Source organism: Pan paniscus, chromosome 13 (assembly GCF_029289425.2).
Source record: "Pan paniscus chromosome 13, NHGRI_mPanPan1-v2.0_pri, whole genome shotgun sequence".
Classification (NCBI taxonomy): Eukaryota; Metazoa; Chordata; class Mammalia; order Primates; family Hominidae; genus Pan; species Pan paniscus.
Genome location: NC_073262.2, coordinates 25,344,721 through 25,371,596, shown reverse-complemented (window position 1 = coordinate 25,371,596; position 26,876 = coordinate 25,344,721). Strand labels below are relative to the sequence as shown.

At 35.0% G+C, this 26,876-nt stretch overlaps 1 protein-coding gene across 1 annotated transcript; it reads right to left on the bottom strand.

Annotated features, from left to right (window-relative positions):
* Window positions 1-8,330: 8,330 nt before the first annotated feature.
* MMADHC (metabolism of cobalamin associated D) lies at window positions 8,331-26,524 on the bottom strand. The gene is made up of 8 exons (XM_003816682.5): window positions 26,365-26,524; window positions 25,790-25,850; window positions 20,832-20,976; window positions 18,130-18,347; window positions 15,115-15,220; window positions 14,389-14,519; window positions 9,778-9,864; window positions 8,331-8,861 (listed from the first exon to the last, which is right to left on the bottom strand). The coding sequence occupies exons 2-8, from the start codon at window positions 25,796-25,798 to the stop codon at window positions 8,667-8,669; spliced, it is 891 nt and encodes a 296-aa protein (XP_003816730.3). The 5' UTR covers window positions 25,799-25,850; window positions 26,365-26,524; the 3' UTR covers window positions 8,331-8,666.
* Between the last annotated feature and the right edge of the window lie 352 nt (window positions 26,525-26,876).

The following is a 26,876-nucleotide window of genomic DNA, read 5'->3' as shown; positions in this document are numbered from 1 at the left end:
GCTAGTTTCTAAAAAGTCAAAAAAAGAAGTAATTATCAATGTACAGGAACTTTTCTTTCTAAATGGTTTACATTTCAAACATGCAGAATTGATAAGGTAATTTTTTTTTTCTTGGCCAAACTACAAGCCTCAAATTTGAGGAATTTCAAGGTAATTAAATGGTGCCACCTATTGGCCAAATGTATCACTGCAGCCTATCTTTTTATAGAGGATGTTCAATAAAGTTGGCAAAATCCTAAGTGCAAAATTAGAGGTTCTTATCCATTTGAGACAGTCACATTTGTGAATAAATTTTAATGCAATATTTTAAATTAGATAACATATCTCAAATATATAGCTATTTTGTTGTTAGAAGGTTTGTCCACAAGGGGTGTGTGTGTGTATGTATGTATGAATAAGAAATATATATGCTCATGAAAAGGACACTCATTGTAGCATTAGGTTATTTTTCACTCTGAAATGGAGGGGCATACTGGAAAAGCTAATAGCTAAAGGCAATCCTGGACTTACAATAGCTCTTTCTGCTGGTTGGGACTAAACAGTACCTACAACACTGGGGATCTAGTATTGGAAATGACTGTAGTAGTTTTTTCATACAACTTATGGAATTAGTTAATCTCAGTGATTTTCAGTTATCCTTCATAATATAGTATCAGAAAAGGGGTTCTCATAGTAGGCTTCTACAGAGTCTTTAACTTGCCCATGAAAATAAATGTCACTTTAAGATGAAAGCCAGAATTAATTTAAGAAGCAGGCCATGAGTTCTGGTAGCCCTAAAGAATAAACTGCTTCTTTTTTGCTTTATTGTGACTCCCCTAATTTGTTGAGAGGAATATTAGTTGAATCTCTATTTTAGATTCCATGACCAACTTGCATGTTTTTTTTTTTCAATATGCTAAAATATTTTTTGCTTCTTAGAGACACTGTCTTGAATTAACATGGACTTTTGGCTAATCTACATAAAACTACACTGTAGGTTAACCTACATTTATTCTAAAAAAACTGTAATGTAAATAGAGAGCAATCTAGAAGCCAAGTGCTCATTCATTTGAGATTAATTGCCTCTTCAGATCACTAACTCATGCTCCAGTGTCCCAGGAGAGTTATTTCCCATGAGTGACCACTTGACTCAGAAGGTATTTTAACTCATCCAGGCTTCATACAGGACAAATCTTATTACTGTAACTTAGTTACACAGCCATAAACATAGTTTCCCTTTCTCTTTCTCAGCTTGTTTACTTAGTACCAGAAGAAAGTCTCCTCTGTGACCACTGGTGACTTAACTCAGTTTGGGCACAAATCCAGCAACTGACAACATTGTGTGACACTGAAAATGGAGTTCATATTATTTAAAATAACTTTAAACAAGGGTAAATGAAGTCACATTCACTGTAAGCAAACAAGGAATAGACCTCATGTCCTTCTGCAATCAAAAAGGGATGTGAAAAATAAAATTCTTATAAAATTGTTGTTGATTTCAATGTCGAAGATCTTAGTCACAAATTTAAAACAAACAGGAGAGATGAAATAGCAATTAATGAACAGTAACCATGAACCTTCAAAGGCAACAACCTGAAATTATAAACTGATGAGCCATGGAGGCACTATTTAACCCGGGAAGTGCTGATTTTCTAGGGTGCTCAAAGCTTGTACTCTTTTTGGCTTTAGTATTTTTTTTGAGTCCCTCTACAATTTTACCATTAAAAATAACTGTCATTTGACAGCAATGTTGTCATTCACACAGTCACCAGATTCAGCAAATATAAAAAGGAAGACACTAAGATAAATTTGAATTTCAGATAAAAATTTTTTTTAGTATATGTACTATTCAATATTTGGGAGACAGGCAGTGTATTTCATTAAATATACTATCACAATTGTGCTGATAAAATAGTGCTACAATTGTAAAACAGGTTAAACTAGTCTGAAACTATGGTCATGCATATCTTAACTACGGGGATACGTTCTGAGAAATGGGTAGTTAGGAGACTTCATCATTGTGTGAATATCAAGAGTGTACAAAACCTGGATTGTATAACCTACTATACACCTGGGTTCTAATAGTATAGGCTATTGCTCCTAGGCTAAAAACCTGTACAGCATGTTACTGTACTGAACACTGTAGGCAACTGTAACACAATGTTTTTGTGTATCTAAACATAGAAAAGGTACAGTAAAAATAGGACTACTATCATATTTGTGGTCCAACCTTGACAGAAACGTTGTTATATGGTGCATGACTTCAATTAAAGATCTCTACACCAGGTTTTTGGATTAAAGCAGATACATGACAAAGCTCCAGTTAGACCTCAACAAATCTAGATTTACTCTTCTGAATCATCATTAAGTTGATCAGCATCTAATTCACATCTATTACTGAACATTTATGTGACAGGAACTGTGCTCAACCGTTCTTCCTGTAACAAAACTGGACTTCCTGGCAGGCACTTGTTCGTGAAGTCTGTGACAAGGATGACTTTAAACTATTTAAAAACTACTAAAAATTAAATTTGTAGCAAAATGGCATATACAGCTACAACATAAGCTATGAGTACAAACCAGTGTTTAAAAAGTTTAATACCTATTTTTGTACTACTGAATTGCCACTCATTTTAGAGTGGCAATTTAATGACACAAAATCTTTATACTAGAAGATGTAAGAAGTTGTAACTTAAATATAATCCTATCTACATAAAATTAAAGCAATTAGAGACTCTATTTTTACATAGAACGAGATCAAAGCAGATTATAGCATTGCAACCCTAACTGTTTAGTCTATTTTCATTTAAAGGAAACAAAGTTAGTGACTATGCCATTTCATATAAATACACTGTGCCCAAAATGCAACATTTCATGAAATAACTGAAACAGTGAAAGAACTGTGAGATTGATTGATAGAGAGGAAATCTACATGGATGACTCAATGTTAGAAACCCTAAGCATGATTTAACTATCCAAGGATTAAGAGGTTCTGGGAAAACTCTTAAAGCTCTTGGCAAAAATGATCATGCTATAAATAATGTAAAACATGTCTAATAAAAGTAAGAAAAATAAAATGCTTTGAAAACTTGTTTTATATAATGTAAGCATTAATGTATAATTAAAACTCTAGCTAAACATTTAAAAAGAAAAAAATTTCCTTTACCTATAAATTTTAGTTCCTTTTTAAAAACTGGATTCAGTTTAAGGGCCCTTTGCTGGCATCATTTATTTTTGAATAGGTTCTCCCACTATTTTACGAGTGGATTTGATTGTATTTTTAAAAACTTTATTGGAGTATACTACACATACAAAAAAGTGCACCTAAGTTTGTACAACTGAATTCATCATGTGGTCAATACTCAAATTCAGAAAAACAAAACAGAACACAAAACATTACCAACATTCCAGAATCCTTTTTGTCCTTTCTTCCAGTCAATTCTTCCTTTCCCAAGGGTAAGCACTATCCTGACTTGCAGCAGCATAGTTGTGTTTTTGTATTTCATATTAATAGAATTACATAGGATGTACTCCTGCGTCTGGTTTCTTTGGTATATTGTTTATTACTTTCATCCATTTTGTTGCTAGTTATAAAGCATTTATTCTCATTATTATATAGTATCCCATTACGTGAATGTGACACAACTGATATATAAATTGACAAAAAAAATTCTAGTGTGCATTTGAGTAGTTTCTTACTTTTGGTTATTTAGCACCGGTATAGACTTTTACATGAGTAAACATCTTTTGGTGAATATATACATACATACATACATACACACACACACACATATATGCATTTCCGGTTGGTCTATACCTCAGAGTGAAAGTGCCAGGTCCTAGGGCGCATTAAGCCTTAGAACTGTCAGTTTTCCAAAGTATTTATACCACTTTACATTCCCATCAACAGAATTTTAGGTTGTTCTACATCTATAACTTGGTGTATTTATTTTTTCATTTTTCATTCTGGTAGAGATGTAGTGGTATCGCATTGTAGGTTTAATTTACATTTCTGATGATTAATGAAGTATGGCACCTTACCGTGTTTATCGACCATTTGAGTATCTTTCTTTGTAAATGTTTCTTTATTTTTCTGCTGGTTATTTGCTTACTGATTTTAGGAGTCTTTATATATTTTGAATACAAGCTGTTTATTGGATATGTATATTGCCGGATTGTTGAGTATGTATTTATCTTTAACTCTGCTAGCTGCCTTCTCCTTCATGATGTCTTTTGATGAATTAAGAGTTCTTAGTTGTTTTTTGTTTTTGTTTTTTGAGACAGTTTCGCTATCATTGACCAGGCTGGAGTGCAATGGCATGATCTCAGCTCACCGCAACCTCCGCCTCCCAGGTTCAAGCGATTCTCCTGTCTCCTGGGTAGCTGGGATTACAGCACCACCATGCCCGGCTAATTTTTTCTATTTTTAGTAGAGACGGGGTTTCTCCATGTTGGTCAGGCTGGTCTTGAATTCCCAACCTCAGGTGATCCGCCAGCCTCGGCCTCCCAAAGTGCTGGGATTACAGGTGTGAGCCATGGCGCCTGGCCAAGGGTTCTCACTTTTAACATGATCCAATTAATCATTTTTCCCTTTATATGATTATGTTGTATTCTCTTAAAAACAAATCTTTGTCTACTCCAAAGCACAAAGATTTTTTTTCCCCCCTAGAAGCTTTAACCTTTCACATTTAGACTTGGAATCAATTTAGAATTTTGATGTATGTGTCATGTAAAAGTAAAAATACATTTTTTCCATATGAATATCCAATTGACCCAGCAATATATACTGAAAAGATCCTTCTTTTCTCACTGCACTGCAGTGTCACCTCTGTGATCAATCAAGTGACCATTTATGTGCTTTTTATAGTAGTGACATGGTTTTAACTGATTATAATTTCCAGTAATGAATGGAAGACAAATGCTCAAAGTCTTAAAAAACAAAAAATGCTCATAGCCTTAAGTCTAAATAATTAAGTTACAGTTTACATGTATTCTGAGAGGGCAATGAAAACCCTATGAAAAAGTTTAAAATATCCTGGTTAGTAATGAGAGGATAACAGGAAAGTTATTACTGCATATTCAATGGTGTGTTTAAATTAGTAGGAAATTGGGTCCTTACTTTCCAAGTATGGGAGGCAAGATTTAAGACAAAAAAATATAAAGGAACTGTGTACAAAATCATGTGGTGGAGACCAAGTACTATATAAATTAAGGAAAAGACCAGTGAGGGATGAAGAGCCAGGAAAGGTTTCATAGAGGAAGTGCGACTCAAATCCTTGAATTGATTTAGGGCTGATTAGGTCTCTCTTAATGCAAAATATTAGAGCCTTCATTCTTTTCTATAGCTCCTTAATACATTAAATAGATTAGCAAATCTTACTCTTATTTCCTTAGATGCCTCTAATCCACCAACTATTACTGAGTTTTAGAACCGACCAGAGGTTCTAACCCTGAATGCACACTGAAACACCTGGGAAACCCGTAAAACATATTTAGGTCCAAACCTCATCAGACTAATGATATCAATATGTGGGTGTGAGGCCAAATCATCAGTACTAAATGCCCTCAGGGGATCTAAATGTACAGTTAAAGTTGAGGACTTTGAATCAGTGGTTCTCAACCCCAGTGATAAAGTTGTCAGATAAAACTCAGAACACCTGGTTAAATTTGACTTCTGGTAAGTATTTTGTCCCATAGGAGAAATATAGCAATAACTGAAGACATTTTTGTCATAACCATGGATTGCTGTTGGTATCTAATAAGCAGAAACTAGGGAATGCTGCTAAACTTCCTACAATGTCTAGGATAGCCCACACAACAAAGACTCGTTCAAGACGTCAATAGTGCAGAAGTGGATAAACCCTGCTTTGGAGCAACAACAGTCACAAGGAGAATATAGAGTTGGAACTAGAAAGAGAGTTTTGTTCAAATGTAAGGACTAGGTTGATATTACAAGTAACAGAAGCCCAAGAAAGACATGAAGGTTTTAAACTTGAAGCTAGAGAACTATTGTATGAAGTCTAGCATGCTATAATTGAATTTTTAGATACATGTTTCAGTAAATTTTCAAAGAAACTAAAAGCACATAGCGTTCAATGTAATGAATTCCTAAGTTTATGAAGTGGCAGCATTATTAGTTAACCCAAAAGTTCTTTCACTTTAAATTCTGCAACTCTTTGATATTTTTAATCAGACACTTAACAGACTTCTTGATTATGACCATGAAGTGAATATAGAAAAGAAATATATATAACTAATGGACTCTCGGCCAAGTCCCAGTGCTGGGTCTTAACACTAGCTGTGTGACCTGATGCAAATGCTCCTGTTTCCCATTTTGTCTACCATAAAATGAGGAATGTGGATCACATGATCTGAAAGATCTCTTTCAGCATTTAATTTCTATGTGCTTGATAAATTTTCATCTATGTAACCAGCATCCAAGAACAAAAATTCCTAAGTTCTTGTGAAAACATAACTTTAACAACAAATAAACTTTTATTCAGTGACAGATCTAATAGTAACTTCAATGGCTCAGTCATTTTTTTAAAAGGTAGCAAATTTATGTTTAAGATACATAATTTTACAAATCCTTTCTTGTCCACAAGGTCCTGATCAAGTGAACAGTTACCTGAGGTGTTTTTTTCTGTGGTACATAATAGTCAACCACTTTATATTATTATCATTCAGTAAGAGTTCCTTGAGTTATATTTCTAAAACCTGAATCTTGCCATAATACTTCAGAAAAAAGTTTTTAATTAACAGTTACTGCTGATCATATTTGTTTCTGGAAATCCTGTTAAAAAGCAAGTTGATAAAGAGTCTCGTCACCATGTACCCTATCTCAGTACAACAGAATGCACAGACTTAGTCACCTATAGGGAATAAGTATCATTTTCGATCAGTAAGTGACACTTCCTAATTGTTAAAGCAAATGTTGAAATTTCAAGGGAACTTGCCTTAAAGAATGGTGCAAGGTAGGAAATGGCTGAATAAGCAAAATACACATTAGAAATAATGAGCGTGGTGCAAGGTACTTGACCAAATTCTGTATTGTGTAAAGCTGTTCTCTGTACTGTGGGATGTTCAGCACTAACCCTGTCCTCTACCTACTAAGTTCCGTAGCACAACTCCCCCATGTCCCTCCAAATTATGAAAATAAAAAATATCTCCAGACATTGCTAAATTTCCCTTGAGGGGCAAAGCTGCCCCAATTCAGAAGCAATGAGAAGGCAAAAACTAGGCAAACAAATTTGATACCATATACGATAACAGGAATTGATTTCACAATGTTGAGTAAAAGCAGCCAGACACTGAAGCGAACACATTATACAGTTTCATATATATATGTAAAATGTGTGTGTGTGTGTATATATACATGTGTATGTGTGTCTACATATATATAAAGCATCAAAACAGGCAAAACCAACCTATACTGTACAAGGAAATCTGGACAGTGGTTACTCATGGAAAGGGCAAAGGCTGGGGGCATGTAAGTACCTAGAAGGGAGCAGGATGAGTGTGTTTGAGTATTCTGTGTTTTGATCTGGGTGCTGGTTACATAGATAAAAATTTATTGAGCACATATGATGTGCATATATATATATATATATATATACACACACACTTCAATAAATGTTCTTCTAAATGCTGTGGCAATCACTACACTTCATCATTTCAAAATAAATGAAAACTTTCTAGCTCTAGATCATAAGCAACACCTCTTATCAAATGACGTTAACTAAGCTAGGGGTTTTAAAACAAGGTGTGATTAAAAAGTTATCTCCATGTAGTCCTTTTCAAAACAGGCATTTCATGCAAAGAAGAAAAAACAGAAAAAAATCTATTTCAATTCATTTTGTGGAAGTTGTTACATTTACTCTTAGATCTGCCTATTTCTATTTGCAAAAGCTTCAAAAATGAAAGATGAAGTTTATGATGCTGTAAAAACAAGCTCTGTCTCAAATGAGGCACCTCTGTAAAGTACTGCAGTTTCCACCTATTGCTAAAATTGAAAAATAAATTTGTCAGTTAAGGCATAGTTCTATTTGTCTGTCTCAACTCAGGAGTTAAGAGAGAATTACCTTTTTAGTAGGGATAAGGACAAGACTCATATGCGTTTAAAGATGTATTATCCTTCTTCTTCTTTTCCTGAACATAAATTATTACAAAGTAATACTCAGACTGGTACCACAACACTTAATAGACAATAAAGATAAAAGAAAATTTGAAAAAGTCTACAATGAACCCAAAATTCTCAACTGCATTATTAAAAAGAACTTTAAAAAGATTAATATAGAAACTTAAGAATCAATAATGGTATTTAAAAAATACTGTATTGAAAACACACATTATTGTAACCAAATGTGTGATTTATTTTGGGAAGAAAATAATTAAAACTGAGGCCTTTTTCCAATAAAGAGGAGAAATAACAATAGCAGATCATACCCTGGTTACAAGCTAATTACCACATCCTATACAATGTGGATGTGTTCAACGTGTATTCAATGATATGAATAATGAACATTTGCAATTTTAAAATCCCAAATCACTTGCCAATGTTGTAAATTCATAAATGCTGAAATAAATACTTAGAAATAAGTATATTTTAAAAACTTTAGTCTGACAGTGTTTATAGAGCAACCCAAATATTACATACAAATAGTACAGCAAATAAATGGATATTTCTGCTAATTTCCACTTAATTTCTTCATAATATGGCTGTCTGGTGTTGCATTAGTGAAGATACTCCCTACAACTACATGGGTACCCCAGAGACTATGACGAATCACTTTACAGCATCCAAGGTCATCAACAGAGAATCCTAAATGTCGGTAGCGTTCATCAGTTTCAAAAAGAGTGTTGTTTGTATATGGTCCAAAAAACTGAGGAAATAAAAATGAAATATTCTCATTAGTAAGAAAGACATTTTAGTAATAATTTTTAGGTAAACATGAACACCTATCTACTTTAATACTCCAAATATTTAAAAAACTAAATAAGTAAAAAGTCACACGCAACACTTAAACCGCCTTAATATCCCTTTCCCCCAATTCCTATGCATTCTGGAAATCTGAAATGATCTAGCAAATTACATGTTACCTAGAATCAAATGCATAATATTGCATCCTTTGAAGATGGAATAAACCCTAGACAATTATCTACAGTTCACCATCATTTTCAAGACAAGGAAACTAAAGCCCAAGCAAAAGTTTTCCATTTCTCGATTATATCTTATTTGACTTTGAGAAGAAATGGTATATATTCCTATCTTAAGATTCAAAAAATGATTTAATTACTACTTGTTACAGAAAGATATATCCAGAATTTAAAATGTGACTACAGTGGTAGTTCAGTTATTTCTTCAAAGTATAACCTTATAAATGTTAATTTCCAAAAATTTGCTGGTCTAAGTATTTATTTTTACCACCTGTATTTTACTCAATTAATTCTAAGAATAATTATTTCTTCCTTACAGAAACTAGACTGTACCAATTTATAATTTTCAACATATAAAGTAAACACACTAATTCAATGCAAATCAAATATATAATATCTACTAGTGAGAGCAGAAAGTAAAAACATTTTTAATTAAAAAAATTAAAGTGATGGAGAAACTTAACTGTGAGTGATAGAGGTCTCTCAAAAGTTGAGAATTCAACTGACTCACAGTAGTATTTCTTTGGGTAAAATTGTGAGATTTTTAAAAAGTCTTAATCTATTACCAAAGTTATAAACACATTTTATAATAAAAATCATCTCTACTACACATAATCTGATTTTCAAATGATAATTACTCACTGCCAAACCAGATGATGGGTCAATAAAGTCAGCCCAATAACCCTCAGCTCGAAGAGCATAGCAAATTTCCTTAGCACCATTGATGAACTGCAATGGAAGTCACAAATAATATGCTTAAGATAGCATTACTAGAGATTGTTTTATTTTTAAATAAAATTTTAAGTGACTATCTTGTTTCAGAAAAGAACTCAAGATTAATAAAAAAATAAAAACCAATGGCAAATTAGACTGTAAAGGCGTAAGATTCTTTTCACCATTCCAGAAGATTAATGGTTAACACAACACTTTATTTCAAAAAGACTAAATTCTGTACTTTTTCTTCTGAATTCTTTCTTTCTTTATGAACTACTTCTAATGAGTTCTGTACTACTAACTTCTGAATCTGTCATAAACTATCAACTATGGTTGCTATTTTGTATTACTATGGTGATAACAGAAATAGGTAAAATACTAAATATGTATTTTAATAGAAATAGGTGAGGTCAGGAGATCGAGACTATCCTGGCTAACACGGTGAAACCCCGTCTCTACTAAAAATACAAAAAATTAGCCGGGTGTGGTGGCGGGCGCCTGTAGTCCCAGCTACTCGGGAGGCTGAGGCAGGAGAATGGCGTGAACCCGGGAGGCAGAGCTTGCAGTGAGCCGAGATCGCGCCACTGCACTCCAGCCTGGGCGACAGAGCGAGACTCCGTCTCAAAAAAAAAAAAAAAAAAAAAAAGAAATAGGTAAAGGAAAATAAAATGCTCTTAGTGAAAACATCTGAAACATTCATTCGTTTAAATGAAAGTTGTTTAAAAACATTTACTTGTTTGTGTGTCCTTCAATATACATCTATCTACTCACAGTCATGAAATAATTCTGAAAAGACATATAAAAATAATATAACCTGGTAAATGGTGTACAGAGTTAAACAAGGTACTTGCTTTTCATTATATACTCTTCTCTGTCTTTTGTATAGTGTACAATTACTACTACCATGTGCATATATAAAAATTTTGGTCTTACCATCCTAATTTATAAGATATTTTATTAGCTTTATCAGAAGTCTAAGTAGTGAAAAGACAGTAACAAATATTAAGACCAGATTACAATGTTGAAATAAAGCAGAGATCATGAATGTTTAAAAACAAGGGCACATAGCTACTTGGGAGGCTGAAGCAGAAGAACTGCTTGAACCCGGGAGGCAGAGATTGCAGTGAGCCGAGATCATGCCACAGCACTCCGGCCTGGGCGAGAGAGACTCCGTCTCAAAAAAAAAAAAAAAATCAAGGGCACAGTTCCACTTCTGGCCATAACAGAGTTAACAGGTACTGAACTCACCATCCTGTTGTAAAACTGTAAAACTGATCAAAATATACAAGTTAACTATTTTTGGACCCTGAACAACAGGTGAGACAAGACTATAATCTTTGAGAGAAGGGAAACAAATGAAGTAATCCCTATATCTGCTCTAGCTTTCTGTCTGTGGACATTTGCCTGTCACAGGGCAACGAACTAGAGCCCAAGCAAAGTAATGGTGTCACTGGAGCTGAGGAGGTAGAAAGCAAGAGTTCTAGACAGCTGAGGCACCTGGGATTGTACGGGAAGGTACTGGAAAAGAAGGAGATACATAAAATGGGCTCCTGAGTTAGTCTGCAGAACTATTCACCAGGGTTTCTTAGCTAAGGGCTGAGCTGTGCACTCATGAGGCAAGATTCCAAGAGGCCTAGAAATCCATGTGGCACGCAGTGCTGGGACACATGGATTTCCGACCCACCCAGAATGAAAAGACCTTACTGACCAACTCTGGTATTTCAGCTGAGATCTCCAAAAGTCCAAGCCTTACAAATCAAGACTATATTGTAATTCAGAGGTTAGTAAGCTACAGCCCAAGGGCCAAATCTGATCCGGTGCCTGTTTGGATAAACAGTTTTACTGGACACAGCCATGGCAATTCATTTACATATTGTCTACAGATGCTTTAACAACACAAGGGTAGAGCTGGGTAGCTGAGACCCTAGGGCCTATAAAAGCTAAAATATTTACTATTTGGCCCTTGTTAAACAAATTTTATGGCAGCTCCTTGTTTTGAACTAGCCTCCTGCACTAGGTCGCAGGAGATGAGACCAAACCACAATGGGGTCACTCATGCTAGGTACCGCCTAATTGAACTGAATTCTGAAACAGACTAGTTTTCAAACAAACAAACAACACAAAACCCAGGAGATTCACAGCATCCAATCATAATGGGCCTAGTTTACCTGAGCCAGCATAAGAAAGCCACCTGTGTTTTAACCCTGTAAGGAAAGTAACTTTGAAAGGAACAATCTGCTTCTTGTTTCCTATTTCTGCTTTCTCCAGCCCTTTGCCGTCTATAAAGCCAACCTCCTCTGCTTAGCTGTTTGTAACACTCAAATCTATTTTACAGAATGAGGCGTTGCTTAATTCTAGAATTTGAAATAAAAACCAATTAGATCTTTAAATTTGTTATAATTTGTCTTTTAACACCCTTTATAGAAAAAGTTATTTGATCTAAGGTAACTTTTCTCTTAATACTTGGTTATAAACTAACAATAACCATTAAGATAATACTGTATTCTTTAGATTCTCTTCCATATTTAATATTTATTGCTGTATTTTATTAATCCTCATAATTCTTAAAAATAGAAAACTACTGAATATGGCTTAGAAAATAGTCATTAGAATGTATTTCAATTTAATGAAGATGTGTCATACATAAACACTACAAGGAGAGCAAAACAATGCAATGCGATCAAATGTTTACAAAGGTTAACTGAAAGAATCTCAAATTAAAACAAAAAAAACCAGCTGAAGTATTTTTCTTAGGATTTCTGTTCACCAACACTGACATCTGCTGGAAAAAATTAGAACAGATTTAAACCATAAAATATCAAATATTTACTTGGAGAGCTAGGTGTGGTTCCAAAATAATCATGACGAAATCTTTAAAAAAAAAAAATCTTTTTTCACAGAAAATAAAATAGCTTCAGTCATTACAAAATTAAAACTCTCAAACTGGTTATAGGAAACTTAGAACTATACTGGAGTCAGTATCAAATTAGGTTCAGAATCTTAAACTGACCAAAAATTAGAACCACTAATGCAATATACATGTGACAATATACTAGCACTTCAATGATAGTGATGAGTATATATTTACTAAGCATTATTTTAATATGTAAATAGAAAATATCCTATACCTCTCTATAACTCCCTCGTTAATTAGTATATAACTAATATGCTTGTGATTGTTAAAAACCACACAAAATCTATTAGCAGTTATGTGACATTTAAATGTGAAATTATAATATTGTTGAATATGTAAATTACAATATACTTTTACAAATAAAGACCATACATCTAATCCCAAATATAAAATACTTCCTAACATCCTACACAGAAATCACTAAAGGGATTTTTTAACTCAAGTTAGTGACTTGGGCCCCTTAGCTAACCTGAGTTGGAAAGAACTGCTAACACCCAGGGTAAGCTAGCATGACAGCTTATATACTAGAACAATCTTTTTGATGGGCAAATTGGAAGTGTCTTATCAAAATTTAAAATGTAGATACACACTGATTCAGCAATTCTCTATTTAGGAATCTATAGACATTAGCATGCATAAAAGTATTTGTAAAAAGATTGTCACTGCTTGTTGCCTATAATAGCAAAAGTTGGATTTTAAACTTATAAATGACTAAGAAACTTCTTTTATAAGAGATGGGAGTTATCACTTTGTCGCTCAGGCTGAAGGGCAGTAGCACCATCAAGGCTCACTACAGCCTCGACCTCTCAGGCTCCAGTGATCCGCCACCTCAGCCTCCAGAGTAGCTGGGACTACAGGTGCGCACCACTAAACCTGGATAATTTTTTTTGTAGAGACAGGGTCTCACTACAGTGCCCAGGTTGGTCTCAAACTCCTGGATTCAAGCAATCCTCCAGCCTCAGCCTCCCAAAGTGTTAGAATTATAGGCATGAGCCACTGCACCCGGTTAAAATTCTTAAATAAATTAAAAAGTTTATGGTTTACCCTGTGATATTAATACTATGCAGATTTTATAAAGAATGAAATATATCTATGTGTAAGCATGGAAACACGTCAAGGCATACTTTAGGTTAAAAGCAAACCACAGAAAAAAATGTGGGTATACATTATTATACTATTATTGTACTGCATACTGTTACTGTTTACTCTTGGAGAGAGCTGGCATAATTTTCACTCTTTATTTTGACATGTTCTAGGCCCAGGAGAAAGGGGATAGATTTGGAGGGGAAGACGGGGAAATGAAGGGGGAGATGGAGAAGGAGAGGGAGGGGGAGGCTGAGGGGAGAAGGATAAAGAGTTAATTTTACCTTTTTGTCATTTTCCAAATTTTCCAAAATAGACTTTTTAAAAATAAATTGAGGAAAGTAATAAACAGAATCTAAACTTTTAAGGATACTAAAAAGCTGCACTTTTATTCTCAAAAAAGATGTAAGTCCTTTAGTATTATAATACTTTGGCAGAAAATGAATAAAGGGTGGAAATGACACTCATCATTTTAAGACATTGGTTCACTATTACTTAAATAATGACCATAAAATTAAATTATTAGCAATTGAAAGAATTACCTTTTCTAAGAGCACTTCTCTTTCAATTTCTACTTCTTCACTCCAAACAGTCATATCATTCTTAGTTTTTTGTGTTACAGTCAGAATCATTAGTTTGCCATTAGCTACTTCTGGAAACAGTGATTCAAAATCTACAAATAAGAATAAACATTCCAGGTAGAAAAGAATTTGATTTTTAAAGAACAAATTTTTAAAGAAGGATAAAAGTACTTCTTTAGAAAAATGCTGATTAAGTAAAATTACTGCGGTATTAGATAATTTTTATAAATGTATGTTATTTTTGAAAAGGGTAAAATTCACTTAGTTTTGTTTACTTCTGCTTTTGTTGGATGAACTGAAATATTACTACCAATAATCCTGAAGGGTAAGTAGGATTACACGTTATTTGGGGTTAATATAATTTTCAAAAATGCTTACTGTTAAGATTTTTCTGTATTATATTAACTCATAAAATTATAACTCTAATAATCACCCAGGAGTAAAAATGACTTTAATTTAGCCTTAGGAAAAAAGTTATTAAAAATTTTACTCTTCCTATCTAATGGCAGCATGAGGTCAGATGTCACAGGACATTTGAAAGCCTTTATCTTGGCCATGCAATCACTTCCAGCCAGATACGGTAAAATATAATATTAAGGTATACAGCGTTCCAATTTCTATAGAGTACATTATTCAACATATTAAAAAAATTAGTAACAGTGTTTCAAAGTATAAAGCATGACATACCTTTTCGCAGCAATTCTGGACATGTTTGTATTGCACACTCTACTCTGGCACTTTCAAAGTAAGTTTCTGCACTGTTAATTTCTTGTTCAACAGGTGCATCATTACCCTAAGGGGAACAAGGATGTAAGTCAACAAAATCTGGAGTTCAAATAAAACGGTATCTTGCCTGTTATAAACTTGTCTTCCTTAGAAAACTTTTTGTTTGTTTTTACAAAAAATTATAATCTAACTGGGAGGTGAGGTAATAACATTTTCTCATTTACTCAAACTTTTCTCTACAATGAATATAAGATTTGGAAGTTCAAAAAATGTGAATACAGCAGAGCATGAATATATAAATATACTGATATTCTAAAACTTGGTATAAACAGAAACTGGCTAAGTAACTAAAATGCCATAATGTGTCTCATAATGTTACCTCTTCTATTTTATGGTAATATTTAATTATCTTTTCTTCTATAATCTGTAAAAGGGGGATAATGATACTAACTTACAAGATACATGACTAAATAATACAGCCTCTCCTACAGGAAGAGCTTAGAGGCTTTTATTCAACTGAAATTTACTGAGAGCCTACTATACATCAGGCACTATGACAGGAGCAGGCGCTACAATGGTAAAAAATTCAGTCCTCACTCTCAGCTATTTCAGGCCTAATAAAAAAAAATAAGCACAAGCAAATAAATGCAATTAAATATGACAAGTGCTACAGAGTTATGAATAAAGTCTTCTAGGGGCACAGATGAGGAAGAAACTTACTTTGCTGGGAGGCATCAGGAAATGATTGAAATGGTGATATTTGAGCTACAAGTTAGTTGATGTGTTATGTCTGACAGGTAAAAAATAGCTGGTACAGAGGTTAGGAATTCAGGAGGAAAAATAGTCCAGCAAAAGATAATAAAGTACAAAGACACAGAATGTGTATTCAAGAAAAATGGCAAGTATGTTGCGGCTGGAGTGCAGAGGGAATAGGAAGTAGTGGCAGATAAGGTGGGAAAGATAAGGGATCAAAATTATGAAATGCCATTTATTCAGCATTAAGAAATTTGGACTTTAGTCTACAGGCAATGAGAAACAGCAATATCAAATACAAAAATTAGCCAGGAATGGTGGCATATGCCTGTAATCCCTGCTCGTTGGGAGGCTGAGGCATGAGAATTGCTTGAATCCAGGAGGCAGAGGTTGCAGTGAGCCAAGATCATGCCATTGCACTCCAGCCTGGGCAACAGAGCAAAACTCTGTCTCAAAAAGAAAGAAAGAAAAAAAAAATTTTGTGGGCTAGAGATTATTACTATCCTCATGTGACATATAAAGAAACAGGAGTGGTCAGGCACATTGGCTCACACCTGTAATCCCAGAACTTTGGGAGGCCAAGGCGGCCAGATCACAAGGTCAGGTGATCGAGACCATCCTAGCCAACATGGTGAAACCCCACCTCTACTAAAAATACAAAAATCAGCTGGGTGTGGTGGTGCACGCCTGTAATCTCAGCTACTCGGGAGGCTGAGGCAGGAGAATCACTTGAACTAGGGAGTCGGAGGTTGCAGTGAGCCAAGATCGCATCACTGCACTCTAGCCTGGTGACAGAGCGAGACTTCATCTCAAAACAAACAAACCAAACAACAACAACAACAAAGAAACAGGAGCTTAGAAAGGTTAAGTAATTTCCTCGAGGTCACAAAATTAAGTAAGTTGCAGAGTCAATCTTTGAACCCAGATTTATTCTATCTTCATTGTGTGTCATGCTACAATGACTCTAAAAATCCAGGTAAGACAAAGAGGCCTTGAACTCTGGCAAAGAATTGAAAGGACACTAATATTTTAGGAGCAACTTGAGAGATAAAAGCGATGTGATTTTTATATTATTTATAGTGATATGATGGAGAAAGAAGGTTGGTGCTGTAAGTTTTATCTTAGGAGAGAGGGGAGGATGGTTATTCCACTAGTAGTATTGGTTATACAGGAGTTAGGACAGGTTTTTAAGGAAAAAAAAGATTACTTCAGTATTAGACACACAAAATCTGGGGACTTGTGAGACATCCAAACAAAGATGGTTCAGTAGGCATATAGAAATATAGAACTGGAAATGTCAGAAATAGAAATACTGAATTAGAAATTATAAAAACATAGACTGTGGAGGAGGCCAAGGGATTAAGTGACCAAGGGGTGATTCAAATGAGAAGGTGTAGGACAGAAACTTATGGGAAATGTAATTTAATTGGTAGACAGGAAGAACAAGGAGCCAAGAAGGCTGAGAAGGAATTATCTGAGATAAAAAGATAGGACAGGTCAACTGTGTCTCAGTGTCATGTCATCTAACATAACTCAAATGTAAGGAATTGGTGCTGCTTATAATATGGCTTTGATAAAAAAAAAAACTCAGCCTAAAACTATGCAAAAATATGAAAAATGATAACCATCAGGGGTTTGACAAAAACCCTGAATTGCATGTAGCTTTCCACTTAAATAATCATAAATGCAAGTTTAAAATGTTTAAAAACGAAAAAAAAAAAAAAAAACCCAAACAAACCTTAATAAATTGTTTAAGAAAAAATAAACTTATGAAACTGGTTCCTTTTTTTTTTTTTACTATATCTGAACAATTTCAGAGATCTCAAATTTTTCTTAAGCTTTTAAATGGCTAGAGGAATACAGAACCAGTTGGAATTAGATCCATATACAAATTTAATTGCCATTTATTAAAAATGAAAAACAGGGAACCTAAATTTCCAGTATACAGATGTAATTACATTATGTATATCTAGTTACTTAAAAACATATTTTTCAAGAAATATTTTAAAAATATTATAATGTACAGTAAAAAAATTATATAGCAAACACTTTGTAGAGGACAATGCCAAGTTTTCCAAAGCTATATATGCTGTTTTTGTATATACATGTATTGGAATTAAATTGATTTTTTACCTTTTCAACAAAAGTAATATGCTTATAATAATCAAAAGTCATACAGCATTAACAATCAGGAAAGCACAATAAATGTTACCAACAATTTACCTGAAATTCATTCACATATTGTGCCATCACAAACTCATGTCTTTCATTTGATAAGGGTTCTGCTAGAACATCAGGCAAAGTTTTATGAACCAGGCTTTTCTTCTGTGAAGCAGTCCCATTGAGGTGACAATCAAAACCTATGTTGCCAGGAAGCTGGAACCTCTGATCTTGAGGTCCAAAGGGTCCCATAGTTTCATCAGGCCACACTGTTCGAGAGCCTGAAGAGAAACAACAAAAGGAACAGTTTCTCCTTAATAGTCAAGTATATTGGTAGACTGAAAGAATGCTCTTCTTAAAATTATGTATATTTTTATCTAAAAGATCTTCAAAATCTGCTTTCCCATGTGAATATAAATAGATAGTTTCCTATTGTTTCCAAAACACTAATCAAAGCAACTGATTGACAGATCACAGGCAAGTCCGTTATTAGGGGAAAGACTGAATAAAATACTCTAATCCATACTAAGAAATGCTTGAATGTCATTAAAAAGAAGACAATAAACCTTTACGTACTGACACTGAATGAAATCCAGGATACAACGCATTAAAAGAAAAAGCTAAGTCAAAGAACAGCATGTATAACAACATTTATTTACATCCCCATATTCATGTATTGTTTTGTTTTTGAGACGGGTCTCTTGCAGTACAGTGGTGTGATCGCAGCTCACTGAAGCCTTGACCTCTGAGGTCCACCTCAGCCTCCCAAGTAGCTGGGACCACTGGTGCACACCACTATGCCCAGCTAATTTTGTTTATGTTTGGTAGACACAAGGTCTCCTCCTCCCTCAGCCTCCCAAAGTGCTGGGATTACAGTCATGAGCCACTGTGCCAGGCCCATGTTTTTAAGTAAAGAGAAGATCTAAAATGAAACTTAGTAATGGTCATCTGGGGAGGGGCATTCTGCTGCTGTTATCTGGTGGCACAAAATATGAACGGGAAAAAAAATCATGCATCACGTGACCTAATGCTCTGTTTACCAGCCACATGAGTTAATATGGATTGCAAATATAGAACAGACCACATTACTTTATTCACTTAAAACTTTAAAAAAATCCTAACTTATAAAAAATTCAGAAAGATTCAGAAAAGAATAAAGTAGAAAATTAAACTAATAATTACTCAGAGTAGAGATCTGGGCTTAGAGAAACAGAGGGACAACTGCTATGCATATTACTAAGCAATAAAAATAGATATTTAAAAATATCCTGTCAGAGAACTAAGTAACTGAGAATGGCCATGTCAGTATGGCTGTCTCATTCCTGGATCATGAGCCACCATATCCCTCTTCCACACTTAGGACATACATCACCCATCAATCATGGAACCATTTCCTGCTGAACCCAGACAACGTCTCAAGATTCTCAACATAAACACTCTAGTCCAGTGCCCCTCAAACTCTAAAGATGTACTTAAGATACATCTGGGATCTAGTTTAAATGCAGATTCTGATTTAATAGGTCTGGAGTGGGGCTCAAGATTTTGTATTTCTAACAAGCTCCTAAATGATACTGATGCAGATCATGTTGAATAACAAGGCTCTATCTAGACAGCCACTAATGACTACTCAAGTCACTTCCCAAGAGAAAACCTGTTAGCTATTTTTGAACAAGATGGTTTTTAAAAGTCTAACAATCTCTAGATTCTCTTTACAGAAAACAAGCATCCCATATTAATAGTAGATTTGGGCAGTGGATTTGACCATATGTTTACTGGTCATTTTAGGTTTTCTTTTCTGTGAAAGGCCTATTCATGTCCTTTTGTTTTCTGATTTTCTGTTGGGTTATCTTTTCCTATTGATCTATTATAAATTCTTTATATATTCCAGATACTAACATCTTATATGATTTGAATGGCAAAATCTTTCATTTATTATAAATATATGGTTAGTCTTTAGGTGATGTAAATTGGGGAGTAGTCAGAGAGTTAGAAAACTTGGGCAGGATGGAAGGCTCTGAATGCTCAAGTGAACTTAAATTACGTTGTTAAGTAATGTGTGCCATGAAAAAAGGATTCCATGTCCAATATCTTTAGGACACATTAGGTTAAGTTTCTAAGAGTCTTTAATATTTTAGTGTGCCTTATAAGCCTCCAAGACAGGAATATGGCATGTAGCATTTCTCAAACTTACCTACCACAGAAACTATCCCCCTACCCCCACTTTTTCTTTTTAACCTTGAACTAAGCTTCATGGCTTGAAGGTAGTCGGGGAACTACTGCTGAAAGCAACAAAAGATAACAGGTTTTTCAAGAAAGGGACATGGTTAAAATAATTTAGAATGATTAGCATGGTAGTGGTGTACCCAACAGGTTAGAAGAAACAGACTTTGTAGAAAGCAGGTAAGTTCAATAAACACTAACACATAAAAAGTACAAGGTACATTTATGAAATCTAGCAAAGAATGGGAAGAAATAATAATATGGTTTAACAGGACCAAAAGGAGATTTGTTTCAGGGAAGACTCTATGTTTGAAGATAGAAAAGTTTAAGAAGTAAGTTTTAGAAACCAGTACTTATTCTTTTTTCCTTTTTAATACTGTAGCTTTCTGACATAAATATATTTAGGCAGAGCTGTGATTCATTTTCAACTGAATAAACACAACTTTAGAAAAATCCATTAAGCCTTAAGAAGAAATATTAGAGGAAAATACAACTAAAAATGTTTTGAAACAATTATAAGTAAAGCAGTAACAACTTTCACTTACATATATCTGGAGGTGCAGCAGCCACATGAGACTCATCCGAACCTGATGATCCTGCAGTCGAAAAGGCTTTGGGATTGACAACCCTTTTAACTAAAGAGCAAAATCCTGGGAGATAGGAAACCAGTCTGGCTCTGTTACAAAGCACCTAAAAATGACACAAAATTAAAACTATTTGTTCTGAATATAAATGTTATACTTACATAGACAATCTCTGGCGAATCTTCACACTGCAAGGTTCTTTTAAAACCAACATTTATTCTACTTTTACTGAACACCTACTATATGAAAGCATTATATATATTTGTAATTTTAAAAATAAAAATAAAAATTAAAAAAACAAGTAATAAGTTAGTTTGGGTAAAAGTCTATGTACTTTTCAATAAAGGCTAGAATTCAAGAGTGCCACACATGAGAGAATAGACATCTAAAAGTTGTCTTATTTAGACACAACACTAAAAAGGTAGCACAACTAACAAGATTCTTCTATCCTCAATAAAGAACTCTCAAGACATCTCTTTGGACCAAAATCTGTTACTTTCGAACTTTTCTCTCTTCTTTTACTGCTATAAATTGCGCTAATTCTCTCCCATACTGTCCTTTCATTGTGGTTTCATGGCAATGTCTGCTTTTCTCCATTTCAGCACATATCTTTGTGGTATATTTTTTTCTGCTTATATGTTCACTTACTAGACAGTGAGGTCATGTATTACAATGGATGAATGTGTAAATATCTTTCATTCATAAATTTTTTAACAATCTTTCATTCATAAATTTTTTAACAAAGTACTTGGGTCAGAACAATTTAATGCAGGGATTGGTGAACGATTTCCCAATACAGCCCACTGTTTTGGTAAATAAAGTTTTACTGTAACATAGCCATACTAATTTATGTACTACCTATGGTCACTTTCCCACGACAATGGCAGAGTTAAGTAGTTACAAGAGATATTCTGTGGCCCACAAAGCCTAAAATATGCACTATCCGGATATTTGTATTAAAAACACACATACACACAGACATTGGCAACTCTCAGTTTAGTGAAAAAGATGTAAAAACAAATATCAAATCATCTGTGAAATGCTATGAAAAGATTTGAATAATTGTTAAGAAATCCTTGGGAGAAAAGGTAATAAATTTCATGGAGGATATACTAAGTTTTGAAGACAGTAAAAATTTGCTTGGGAAAGGTGCATTTCAATGAGTGACTTTCAGGAACAAAGGAATGAAGACATATTTCAAAGAGTGACAAATTCAGTGAGGGTAGGTATAAGAATGCAATTAAAAAAAGGTTTGAAATTGAACTTATGGGCAACTATAAAAGACTGTATATTTGACACAGATGGTAAAGGGCTTGTTACATCAAGATAGTAAGTCGGAATTTTAATTTGTAGGCAGGAAAGAGCCAGAGCAAACTGACAAAAACAAAGGCTGTTTTAAGAAATGTACCACTAAGGGCAGTATAAAAAATGGACTGGAGGAGGAGTAGAGAGGTGGTGTGAAAATCAGTTACCAGGATGTTGGAAAAATCCAGCCATCTGACACCTGAGAATTATTCTATTTCCCTTTCACAAAGTACAGTATTCTAATATCCAACCTATTTTTTCCTTCCTCCTTTGTCACTATGAGTGCATCTTAACTGGTCTTTTTGCCTTTCTGACATAATTTCCTACAAATTTACCCTCCCTTCCCTTATTCTACTTTTCAATCACATAAAAATATCTCCCCAACATTTCCCATTTCTCTTCATTCTTTATACTGCCATAAGAATTCTTCTGCTAAAAGATACTGTTTCCTTATTGTTCTAGAAAATTCTAGCAAATTCTTACTTTTTCTTTAAGACCTGGATAAATATAACCTCCTTTGTGATACGTGTCTCCAAAGCATTCTGTCAACCTGAAAATTTAGGCCGCCTCTCTTGGGGTCTGTACCCAACTTGCCCAAAGAAACAAAAATGGTAATTATTTGGCTTTTCACTTACTAAACAAACTCAGACTTTTGGGTGTTTATATAATACAAATTTACCTTTACAACTAAGGATATTTAAGAGAATGCCTCAGGATCTAAAGGAATCTAAAATTTCAAATTCCAAAAATATTTTCAGCAAGGGCTCAAAATAAGCAGCAGCAAAATAAAAGATTATCTGAAGGGGCCAATATTTGAGAGCATGTAATAGTAATAATCAATGTTGGACACTATGGGTCCAAGTTCTATAGTAAGTGCTGTACATATACATTGTTTTATTTAATTTCCATAACAATTCTATATACCGTTATTAGAACTAGTTTCAGCATGGTTAAACTACAATCTGCGATCATTCACATCGTTTCACAAGCAAAAAACAGAAGGAAGAGGAAGATCATCCAAATTATTTCAAAAATCGCCTATTATTTATTATTTTAGCCTATCAAGGCCATTAGATTATATTTTGACATTCTTTTCTTGGTGATAGAACTTTTAACAAAAGTTATATAATAAAATATGAGTTTTGTTCCTAGCCTAAGAAAATCCAATTACCAAATTTCATTTTAATAGCAAAATAAACCAGTATCTAAATTGCCCACTGAAAGGGACAGTTGATGATAGTACTAATCTGTTTCAAACCTTACCCGTTAACCTGTAAGATTCTCAAATCTTGGCCGGGTGCAGTGGCTCATGCCTGTAATCCCAGCACTTAGGGAGGTGAAGGCGGGTGGATTACCTGAGGTCTAGCCTGGCCAACATGATGAAACCCCATTTCTACTAAAAATACAAAAAAAGCCAATTAGCCGGGCATCGTGGCGAGTGCCTATAATCCCAGTTACTCAGGAGGCTGAGGCAGGAGAATTACTTGAACCCAGGTGCCAGGCTTTCAGTGAGCAGAGATCCCGCCATCGCACCCCGGCCTGGTAAACAAGAGTGAAACTCCGTCTCAAAATAAAAAAAAAAAAAGAAAAAAAAAAAGAAAAACAAATCTGTAATTGTAATTGTGGAAGTGGAATGTTTTCTGACAACTTGACAGATTTTATGACTGGTTCAGCTGGTGAACATAATTAAAAATAATAGCCAAAAAGCAAGTCAAAATTACAGCAGAGAGTTCATTCTAGATTGAGGAAAAGCACTTATTTTATATATGATTAAATTCAAACTTCTAGACTTGGGAAGATGACATGCTATTATGTTTTAACTGTAAAATCCTTATTAGTATATAAAGAGAAAGTGCCTTTTGTGCACTGCCTTAGGACTAAGTTCTGCTTTTGATCATGTGAGGAAAAAATATGGTCTGTACAAAAACTAAAAACTGGTAGTTTATGTAGTGCATCCACATCTATCCAGACATTTTTGTGCATCCCACAGTGTTGCAAGATATTTGAATTAAATACAAACATTGAGAAATCGAAATATTTACACAAAAGGTCCAGAAATTTGGCTCTTCTTGAAAACTCAGAAGATCTGGCAGTATTGGATTCACATAACCAAATGGCATTAGTTAGCAACAAATCACTGTAGCTAAGGGAAGGCTGCTTCCCTTTGTTCAGAAAGGCTTTGTCATAGTCCCCACGAAGGCTTCTTAATTAATGTACCTGTCTAGACTCTGAAATATGAACATTTTTGCCCCTTGTTATGAAACACTATCTGCATATTTCATTAGTAACATCCATCCAGAATTTACAATCCATATAAATTAACACAAAAATTGTTATCGTACATTTGGATACTGAAACTTAAATTATTTTAATATTAACTTCTTTCTAACAAAAGACTTAAAAAAGGATCTTCCCTACTGAACTATTATAATTTATTCATTTAAACCAAAATAAAACCAGGTCAAATAACAGCATTCTATTCTACTTCAATTAATTTCTCTCCTTTGAAAGTACCACATACTTCTTTTACAGCATTCTCTTTCTGTGCAGGTTATGGGTAGGCAAAAATTCACCACAGAACTTGGCCAAGACTAGTAATCTATTCTTATGACTTGTCTCTATAGTCACACTTTAGACTTAATATACCTTGTTCAATTACAGAAATAGCATCCTGGCTAAATGCTGCCATATAAATCTTCCTAGCACACAGCTCTAAGTGAATAATCACAATTTAAAGAATAAAGTCTAAATTACTGAGTTCGGCATTCAAGGCTCTCATTTACTTGGTACCAACCTCACAATTCAACCTTATCTCCCACTTATCTCTTTCATATATCTTACATTCAGGTTGGCAGGCAGCAGTCACTTTTACGTTTTTCAAAGGGGTAGGCGGGGTGGGGAGTTCTTTGAATATACCTTCCTGTCCTTCCTGCTCATATTTTAGACTATACAAATCCCACCTATCTTTCAAACCTCAAGTTAAATGTTTCCCTCATGAAGTGATCCCAAACTCCTCTCCACAAAGACTTGAATCTGCATTGCACCTTCGTGTAGGTTCTAAAAAAAAATTATTACTTTATACTTTAATTGTAGCTGTTTTTATATATGTCTTATGACCGCTACATATGAATTCTATAGATAGGATGTGTCTAATCACTGGAAAGTTACAGTCAATAAATATCTCTGGTGTGTGAGAGTATCTCCTATTCTTATTTTGTAGGATTTAGAAGGTCACTTCCAATATGGAAACTGTTTAAAAAAAAAGAAAAAAAGATTAAAAAAACCCTTCAGTTTAGCTAACCCAAAAGCTAAAAAAGGGCCTAAACATAGATTCTAATATTTACTGAAACGCTGTATTTAAAAAATACCGAAAGGGTGCTTGAATTTCCACATCTGTACAAATGAAATTGTATAAATAAGTGTATTTGCAGTGCAAAGAATGCTACCATCTTCAAAGCATAACATAATTTCACACCACTTGCTTCCCTTGACATTTCTGATACATTATATCTAACACTATGCCACCCAATGCCATCATAATTAAACCCGTTCTTTCATTCCTAACATTCCCAAACGAGTTTACTATGCTGATTCTTAGGAGATAATTTACTCACATTGGCCATCTCCACTGGAGAAGATAGTTCGCAAAATAGCTTTCCTTTGGTAAAGTTATTTCTGGGAAAGAACACAACAAAACAGACGAGTGATCGATTAAACTCTAACAACAGACAACTGAGGTAACGTCCACTCTTCGAAGGTGTGTCGTCCACCACGTCAGGACCAAAGTCCAAGCGCTCCCCGTACCCTAAGGAGGCCAGAACTCGCCCCCATGCCGGGCACAGATCCCCCAGCCCGGAGCCGGCAGTGCAGCTCAGAGCCCTTCCGGTTTACAGCCGCGGAAAAACAACTCGGACCAGATCGCGGAGGGGAATGGGGGCTGGGCGGCCAAAATTCAGTCCAGAGGATCGGAGCGGCTGCTTTAACAGCGGTTGGGGCTGCGTAACAACAGCTCCAGGCAAAGCTTCAGGCTGATCTGAAGGATGAGGAAGCAGAAAAGAGACTAAAGACAGACGGACAGGATGGCTGGGGACAACGACAGGGACCCAGTGAAAATACGGGCAATACCGAGGGCTGTAACCCTAACACGGGCAAATTTGGAGGGGCTAACATGGGCAGAAACCATCCGTACCAGTCACCACCACTGTCTCCAGCTGTCCCAGAACCGGACTCTTCCTGCCACCAAAATGGCGGCGGCGACGGCAGCGGTGGTAGCACCTACGGGGGCGGTGACCAGGCGAAGGAAGTTGCTTCCGAGCGCGTCGAAACGATGATGCGCACGCGCAAAGTAGGCCTACGCGGAGCCGACCTGCCATTGGGTAAACGCAAGGGAGGAGAAAAGGTGGGGCAGGGGTGATTTGGGTGGATGGAGAGGAGGGCTTCCGACCTGCGTTAGGCGGGTCAGTTAATCTTCAGTAACTCCTTGATGCGTTTGATAGTCCTCCCAACTTAAGCCTTCCTTACTGCCTCCAGGAGATACAGTCTTCTGTTCTTTTTGTCATAGTTATTTTTCATGAATCGCTGTTTTTGAGCATAGGGCACTTACCTCTTTCTGTGTCCCCAGCCCTACCACAGTGCCAGGCTCTCAATATGCTCGATAAATATTAGGCGATAGATTTGTAAATCGTGTATCATTTTCATGTA

Coding starts and splice junctions, on each gene's coding strand:
- MMADHC (XM_003816682.5), bottom strand. Junction 15,221..18,129: donor AATATGTGAATGAATTTCAG/GTAAATTGTTGG, acceptor TGTTCCCCTTAG/GGTAATGATGCACCTGTTGA. Junction 8,862..9,777: donor ACCCATCATCTGGTTTGGCA/GTGAGTAATTAT, acceptor TTATTTCCTCAG/TTTTTTGGACCATATACAAA.